The following is a 9,754-nucleotide window of genomic DNA, read 5'->3' on the forward strand; positions in this document are numbered from 1 at the left end:
AAAGATTTCGATATAAAAAATTCAGAACCTAAATTTCACTACGAGACAAAAGTTAATAAAAATTGTATTATTTAAATTGAGATACAAAGGCATTTTATAAATCGAATAGTTTATAACAGTAACATTTATTTTAATAATTTCAAACGCAATTCTATTTCTGATCGAACTTAAATGGTATAATATTAATAATCATAAATTATAACTTTTGTTAAAAGGAAAGATCTTAATAATATAAACTAAAATTTCATTAATTAATTTTAAAGCTAAATATTAATTTTGTATATATTTTTTTATTTAACTATTATTAAAATTTAATACATTTTTAATAACGACTCGCTATATTATATGACATAAAATATATAAGATAGCTTAATTCACAAAAGAGGAGCAAGAAGGTAATATTGAATTTCAATGCCAATTATTTATTACTAAGATTTTTCAATAATAATTTGCATAAACATAATAAATTAAACAGAGTTAATCTTACTAAGAATTTTAAGGATTATCAAAATTACTTTTAAAAGAGAATATCAACAAGTGGACATTGTAATGATGTAATTTAATGGAAAACTTAGAGTAAGTTTACGAAAACTGTTACGTAAATGTATAGCGAGGCAAAATAATACTCGATATTATTGAAAAGTAACTTAAGCTTTAAGGTAATTAAAATTTATTTAAGTCGTCGGTCCACTTATATTCAGTATTTTTATACATTTATTTTCAATTATTATAATAAAGTATTTGTGATTTTAGAAACTTATATATTACTTCGGATTAAAAATCGTCCAAGAATTAGGGATTTCCCAATTTATAATTAATACCAGGAAGTTTTTTATAATAACAATTTCTTTAGTTAAACACTTATTAGGAAACGTTCTTAACAAAACTAATCTTGAGTTATATAAGAACTCATCGATATTCTGCCGTGTAGATAATATCGAGTAGAAAATATTCAATAAAAAATGTACCTTATTTTTCATTACCTTTTCTTATTTTCGTCTATTTAAAAGTATGTTATTCGCGCGTACACATATTTCACACTTAATATTCTTATTTGTAAAACAACGGAAAACCTTGCTTAAAAATTATTATTTCAAATATTACTTTTAATGAAATATAAAATGATTTGTATTACTGCTATAAGAATATACATTAATCAATATCATTGTAGATTTAAATTAGAAAATTTTACTTATATGAAAAAAGCTATATTGAAGAGCGAAATAAACTTCTCGAAACAATTTCTAGAAAATAACCATTTCTAAAATGATATATATTAAAAAAGTAAATTAGAAAAATTATTGATTAGATAAAATTTTTTATGTTTTGTCTTGACGGAAGCGCTTCAGAGATATCGATTGACATTCGATATATCTTTGCACCGAAAGAGGATATCCCCGTTAGCTTAGAACTGATAAGTTTTTAAATATTTTTAATCCGCAAAAACTTTTCGTATTAAAAAACGGAACAAAACCGATTATAAAATATACATATTAACTGCAAAACTTTTCGTTGATTTTCTAACGTAATCAAGATTAAAGCATCGTTAACGGTTCGTACAGCAACAAAAATGGAGGTGTACCTAACAACAAAGAGGAGAGGCGTCACCACCTACCTGCCACGAAGAGAGATCTCGCGAATGGGGTAATAAGACAGTCATCACGCTGATTCCCGCAGCAGTTTCCATTATAGAAACACTCTGAAAAGAAACACCTTTTCGGCAGCATGGTTAGGTCCCACGTGCTGGGGAACGGGTGCAGCAGGTGCGCACACTTTCGACTCTGTAGCACAGTAAAAGGAAGTTAATCGATCGACTTTCGACTGTCAACGTAAAGCACGCTGCATAAAAATGTCTACTTTCCATAAATAGATATCTCTAGCTAGGAAAAACAACCGCTAAAATTGCGTAAATTCCGAAATAGCTGCTAAAAAATGCAATCAAATGATTACCAATCGAATTCTTTCGACGCTTTTCGAATAATCTTCTAACTCTTCAGCGAGTTTTCCATTTCTTTTTTATGCAAAAATGTACCAATTTCCTATTAACTATTCTTTTAATTTAATTTTCGTTAATTAAAATGATTTATTCATAAATGCAATTACACTATGGTCCAGTTTAGCTTCATTTATTCACGTCCAGTACTTTTTCGGCATTAATTCTCGGGTACCGATTTCCTGGTCGAATTTTTTTCGAAAATAAAAATTGGCAAATGACCAAAACTTAGTCATTTGGAATTAGACTCTTGCTTGATTAAATATTTGAATGACTTTAATGGGTTTCGCTATTTTCTTACAGATAAGAAAATAATGAATATCGACGCCTGCTTCGCGCACTTCCAACTTTTATATCTCGACTTATCGATGTATCGTTTAAATATGTAAATTCTAATGTCGTAATATTTGTCACCAAGTTAAATAAACCGTCTCTCGGTGCAGATAAACGAGATTTATTGTGTAGTGAAATATATTTTTCTCTGCCCCGAAAGGTCTTTATCGTGCTTTTTTCGATACATTTTCGAGCGATAGACGTCTATCGTTGAATGAAAATCTACCAATTTCCAAAATATTTTTTTCCAGTTTTAAAATATTTCAATCAACTCATATTTATTATATTAAAAATAAAAACATCGAATGAACTATTTTATATTTCTTCACAATACGTCACTCGTTTTTAGATGCGTAAAGCCAACAACGTCGTATTAATGGAATAAATCTCGAAACAAGAATAATTAATAATCATTGAATGTTAATTAATTGAAAATTTGAAATTAGATAATTCTATAGAAAAAAAAAAATTAAATTTATAATCAAATGTTACTAAAATCCATTAAATCGTTCGATAAAAGTTATTTTCGGTTAATTAAAATATTCAATAATGATGTAACAAATTAAATTTATTAATTAAATAATTTCGTTTATAACGTGATTAAAATATTAAATTATATCAAAATGATAAAAATTAAATTAAATAATTTTATTGGTATTCTTTTATTTGAATGATTGGCGATTGAAGGTTTAAATATATATATATATATTTTGTTTTATAAATAATAAAAATCTGCAGAACTTTGAAATCGTCTTGATTAAATAGAAAAATAATCTAATGAATATTTCACAGACCAAAAACACATTTGATATGACAATTCTCCTAAAAATATGAATTAATTACAAAACAATGGTGAAATAATTTATTTTTCTCATTAATAATAATACTATATTTTGCTTAGAAATTGCATAGTTTTTATTAATATATTTTATATAAGCCAATTTAGCTATTCATCAATAAGTAGTAAGATATTGTAATATATTATATTTATATTAAATTATAGAATACACATAAGTTATAGTTAAATTTAATACAGTATTAGATTTTCATGGTAAGTTGAATATTTGAAATTACTATTGATTTTTGAAACATTTCAACTTCGTAATAAAACTTTTATTATAATCTCAAAATGAAATTTTTTTTACTATTTTTATATAAATATTTCTGAATATATAAGTTTCGTGTTAGTTTTAAAGATTTCTAATTACAAAAACTCGACTTTGTATCAGTTTTCTATCAAGATGTTTATATAGAAACCATCGTAATTACATTGGAAATTTGATGATTGTTTGTCTTTGCCTCAGAAAAATAGACTTACAGTAATCAGGATGATAATACTATTATTACTATTTTTGTTTATAGATTCATGACTAATATTATTATCAATTAAATGCATTTAAAATAACATATAATATATATAAATAAAATGAACATTTTTATTGATACGATCGTTATAAAACTGATATTAAAAATATAATAAAAAATACATTAGAATATAAATTAAGCTATATCTTTTTGTTATTATTCTTGTATAAATTTAACTTTGAGGACAAATTATTGATCTGTATTGTTCGCTGTTATCTTTTCAACTTATAAAAATATTAATTATAATTAATATTCTGGCAAGTTTCATCCTCTTTTAGGAACTAACTTAATAACAACGTGATAATAGAATAGAGCCTTTTTATATTTCGTTATAATTCAAATTGAAGCTGAAAATTTCTTCACGAAAAATTACTTTAATGCTAATTTGAAAGCATTATTAATGATAATTTAGTCATTTTCAATGCGACTTTACTCATTTTCCGTGGCAAATATTGTATCGCAATATTTACACGTTGTGCAGAAACTAGAGCTTATATGAAAACAATAATGAAGGATTATTAAGAGGAAACAATAATGCATGACTTTATCGTTTATTGAATTGATACAAATTTGCGTGTTTATTTTTCTGCCGATTTAATCTCTAGATTACTAATTCTAAAAATAATTCATATCGATTTTTCTCTTTAAATAAACCTTGACATCTTGATACCTTTCCAATTGAACTATTTTTACCTTTAATTTTTTTATAGTTTTAGCAAAACTTTCTCGGTATTTAAACAAAACATTAAAAACTTTTCATTTCTATAATGAAATAATTTATTAAACACGCTATAAAAACTGATAATTCCTAATCAACGAATATTAATGTTTATATATATTTAAAAGAAGAAACATCGATCATAATTACAATTGATAATGATGGATATTTCTCTTCAAAAACTCGTATACTCGATACTGAAGTAAATTTATCATTCTGATACACATGGGTAACTTTAGTTATTCCATGTTAATAATGATAAAAAGAGAATTCACATTACGAAATTCGAATAATTAAGTTTATAATAAATTTCACGAGAAATATGAAATACTCAATTATTCTATAAAAGTACGAAATAAAACATTTATAATTTAAACAATTTTGTAACGTTAGAAATATATTCAATGGATAAATAAATATTCGTAATGAATAATATGAGAAATTTACTAACAGTTTTTCATTATAACACATCGTTACGTTTATATTTAAAAGATTAACGATGTAGTATTTATATGCTTGATTTTAATGGCATTCGTCAATTATTAGATACAATTTAGGAACTTTACAGTTTGTAAAAACAGTTAGCGTAAAATAGCATAAGTATACTACGATCTCGATAATCCGGCACGTATGGAACCGAACAGCGTCAAATTATGGAGACTGCCGGATTATTGGAAGTAAGATGAATTCAAGGGTTTAAACATTTAGAATGAAAACATTTGTTTATTTACGTGTTATCAGTATATTGTATTAATCAAAATATATACCAGGAATCAAGGAATCAAGTGTCAAGAAAATATGAAAGAAGAGCAATCATTATGCTACTGTATTTTAAACTTCTCAAAGTAATCGTCGATCTTTTCAAAATAATTTTCAATTATTTTCTGTCGTTTTGTTATCCGAGCGCGCTGCCGCCGCCACCGGTAATCTATGTTGCCAAGTTGGTAGATTCCAACTAAACTTAATGGGAAATTAAAGTGACCGTGAGAAATTTAGTGGAAAGTACAGTATTTTTAGTGGGGAATTTCGGGAACTTATTTTTATACTCATGCAGTATTGTGGTACTTTTTTGAGCAGCCAAAATTACGACCCTAACAATCCTTAATATCGTACCCCGAGCTCGGGCTCGACGTCATGCCGTATTTAGTAGGAAGCTGATAATACCCGAGAGTCGACTGGTGTCGAATTACTAGACGTATCGAACTATCGAATGGTCGGATCATCGAGAGTGTACTGTATCAAATGAAATTAACGACTGAAATAAAATATTTGAGTTTGATATCTCATGTCAAAGATGAATGTAAGTCTAAATCAAGAAATAAAATTAATTTCACAATGCATTTCAATATTTAGTAAATCTAAATTAGTTTTATTCATGAAATATGTTTGTTTAATTTTCTAATACACTTTAAATGTGTAGAACATAATTAAATATTTAAAAATATAAAAATCTGCCATTTATTGTAATTAATTATTTATTTATTTCTATGTAGATACATGCAAGAAGTTAAACAAATTAACAATTAAAAATTATTATATAAAGTAATATTTTCATATTCTATTTAGTCTTTAAAAATATTAATTGACAGTTACAGTACACTGCATTGTTATTTACTTGTTGGCGCCATCTATGAGTTTTTGTTGTAAATATAATAATATATTCCTATTTTATATAAAATATTCTTTTGAATAATTTTTGTAATGTCAGTTTTAACACAATAATAATATTAATAAAAATATTTTTATACTTAAGCAAGCGTGCCATTATTATATAAATAAATTGTGAAGTAGGAAGAAGTTAAGATTCAACTTTAAAAAAATCAAATAAATCTTATATCAGATAAAAATGAAACATTCACTGAGTTATAAGGATTCTTAGAATGGGTCTCTATTTAATTAGAAGTTTAAATAAATTATTTTATTGATTATTTATTAAAAGATAAAGTTTAATTAATTATGCATGATTTGTTCAAAATCAATCATAAAAGTTAAAGTCTTAATTTTATAATGATGGCATAGGAATATTTAATGAATCCCTAGCATTTTATTATAAGAATATTTACTGCGCTAATTTGATATCAAACAATATGCTGAAGCCTATATCAATTTATATCATTAAAACCTTACACTACTTTAAAAATTGAGGAAGCTTTAAATTTGTATTTTCTTCTCTCTTTTCCTATATATTTTTATTTCAAGCTTATGTAAAATATCTGTGTACTAGAAAATTCATTTTATGCTCTTTTTCGAATCTATGATGACGAAACAACGAAATTCACTCATAAAATGGGATATAAATACGCTATATAAATAATTGTCGACAGTTATTTATATTCTCTTATTGTCGAATTGACTTATTTCTGTCATATAAGAAGGTTTGTTGACTGATTTATTGTATTGACTAGTATAGACCAGGTCTGAATTCCATTTATGCATCCATTATTCCTTTCTCGAATATCTAAATGGATTCAGATTTCGAAGAAAAATTCAACATTCCGAAAATTGAACTGAAACTTTAAAAAGAAAGAAAAAAAAACATACTTCTTCAGATTAAAACGGAATGGAAAAAATAATCGTTATATACTTTACTACTTCAATCAGGTCTCATTCCAATTTCGAATTGAATTTCTTCGATTTCTTTCTAATCAAGTTCCAAACATAAAATGTAACAGTAAAGTAGATAAATTTTAAGATATGATTGTTTAAATTTCAAATTATCCATTACATAAATGATTAGTTTCATAAATGTCTGGAAAATATTGATATTAATAATTTAATTCAACTGATTGAAATTAGCAAAAGTTTGTTTACTTCAAGAGCAAATCATTTTATAAACTGACATTTAAACGAATATGGATGAAAAGTAAAAGTAAATATTATTATTAATTCGTTAATAAATGTACAGTATAACGATCACTTAACGCTATTTACATTGCACCCAACAGAGATAATAAGCAAAAGTAAGCTTACCTGGCATGTTTGCTGCTTTTGATCCATCCTGAAGTGAAAAATAACTTTCACATTATTTCCTGTAAGATGATAGCTGCAAAGATTAACATCTCATAATAAAAATATCGAATAAAATGTTGGCAAAGTACTTTTCATAATTCCGTTTTCAATTTATTTTTTCAATACAGAGAATTTAATTTAAAATATGGAAGAATTAAAAATTATTTAAAGATAAAGGAGAATATTTTTACGATTGTTTTATACGATTATTCAATTATTTTATTTAAAAGTTTATTTATTAAGTTTATAAATTTATAAATTAATATTTTTTTCTAGAAACTTTATTCTTACTATAAATAATTATTTATAGTTTTATTTATTTATTTTATTTATTTTTGAATTTCAGAATGAAACTATTTTATAATTCATTTAGCTTTTGTAGAATCGATTATGATCTTTCCTTTATGAACATTTATTTTTCATCAAGACATTATTATTTTATTTAGAATGATTAAACCTGTCAAATGAAAATCACTGTCATCCAAAGCTCACGTCTGTTCGAGAGAAAAGAATTGTGTCGATTTTAATAAACAGAGGTAATTTGCCTAATGCAAGATGCAGCATTACAATCAGTAAGTTTAAATGGGTACATTCTCGATCAGTACTGTTTCCATTATCAATACTAACAGAGCAGCTGCACTTACCTCACTCCTCCGTCTTCTTCTCTCCTCTGCGCCGGTGATGCCCCTATCGGTAGATTTTGCTGCACAGTGTTTATAGCAAGCAGAGAAGCTACCGAACATTGGTGCAATTTACTCTGATTATTTAAAGTTTAATTAAAGAATTAAAAATGTAATTTAAATATGCGTCGCTTCTTTATCCTTATTGCTTATAAGTTATTAATATTACCGTTATATTATATATTGTTTTATTTAAATAAATATTATCTGTATTTACAATTTTCACTAATTATTCAACAAGTTTTTATAAAATAATTAACCGACTAAAATAACATAAAATTAATTAGTAAAATATTCACAATCTTATAATCAATTAAATTAAAAGTATTTTCGCAATTTTTACTTTTAATTTCAATTAAAAGCTGTTTAGATTATTAAAATTAAAACTCGGATCGAAACAAGAATCAATAATTCTGTGAAAAACAAAAGTTAAACGAATTCAAAGTTTAAAATCAAGTTGTAAATAAGCACAAAATTAAGAGTTATGTCTGCAGTAAATAATATAAAAAATACATATTAGAGACCGATTCTTTTCATACATATTGATGTGTTTATCGACATAAAGTGTGCTTTTCTTGGATAGAATATATTAAAAATTTAATAGATAAATAAATAAATATATATATTTAAATGAAAACATGGAAAATTTATTAAAATTATCTATACAAAAAATTATTTTTGTCTTTAAACTGTAATTATTTTATTCTTTTAATTAAAACATAGCTCGCTAATAAAATATTTAAGACAAAATAAATATTTTTATAAAGGAAATTAATCGAAAGAATGTATATATATGACTATATAGATATTATCTGTACAAGAAAGTATTATAGCTATTTTGGTTCGTTTATCTTACTTAAAGCGAAGATAAGAAAAATTAGACTCTTGATATTTCCTTAGGCGAGTGGTTACATTGTTTCCCTGTCCTTCACAATGAAATGCGAGTGCAAAAACCTAGCACTGGTCATTGCACATTCTTATCACTTCTTAAATCTATTTATGTACTTTTACTAGTCGGAGGCACGCCCAGTGTTTGCTTGGTTAAGAGAACCACACCCTTTCCTGTCGAATTTCCAAGAACAAAATTTATGGAGAATGATTAGTAAAAAGTTATCGAAATATCGAGGTATTCACTTAGCAAATAATTCTAAATATAGTAATTTTCAAAACGTAACGATGATATATTTATATATTTAATTTTGCAGGTTTAATTCTAAAGAATATAAAATGAAGCTATATAACACAACTTTCTTAAAGTTATAAAATTAAATATAGAAGTTATAATTAACGAGATAAATTTAAAAGCCTGACTTATTTTTACTTTATTAAAATTTTAGCTTATATTTGCATTTAATAATAAAGAAAAAGTTTTCAAATCTGATTTTTATGCAAAACTTAAAAATAGATTTGCAATCGAATATTTCATAAAATTATGATTGAAATCTGATTAGAATTTAGCAACAGAAATTAAATTACATGAAAATTTTATCAAAAATCGAAGTATTAAAAAATAAATAATTTTGAATTTATGATAATGAAGTTTAACGAAAAATAGAAAATAAAGTAAAGTGTATCTTTAGAAAAATCTATTGAAAAAATTTTAATTATTTTAAAACTTTCAACTGCAAAAGTGAATATATTTTTATATTAGGAAAA

General features: G+C 24.9%; 1 protein-coding gene across 2 annotated transcripts in view; it reads right to left on the bottom strand.

Annotated features, from left to right (window-relative positions):
- Positions 1 to 8,074, bottom strand: part of LOC136985321 (tight junction-associated protein 1-like) — an 84,475-nt gene extending 76,401 nt beyond the window's left edge. The window contains exons 1-2 of one of the 2 annotated variants that reach the window (XM_067282581.1): positions 8,063 to 8,074; positions 7,380 to 7,452 (exon numbers count right to left, since the gene is read on the bottom strand). In XM_067282581.1, coding sequence (XP_067138682.1) covers positions 7,380 to 7,406 — 27 coding nt within the window. In that variant the 5' untranslated portion in view covers positions 7,407 to 7,452; positions 8,063 to 8,074. Of the gene's footprint in view, positions 1 to 1,615; positions 2,148 to 7,379; positions 7,453 to 8,062 lie in introns of those variants that run through there. The other variant, XM_067282580.1, reaches the window with a different exon arrangement.
- Between the last annotated feature and the right edge of the window lie 1,680 nt (positions 8,075 to 9,754).

Source organism: Centruroides vittatus, unplaced genomic scaffold (genome assembly GCF_030686945.1).
Source record: "Centruroides vittatus isolate TY-2023 unplaced genomic scaffold, ASM3068694v2 contig_958, whole genome shotgun sequence".
NCBI classification, from domain to species: domain Eukaryota; kingdom Metazoa; phylum Arthropoda; class Arachnida; order Scorpiones; family Buthidae; genus Centruroides; species Centruroides vittatus.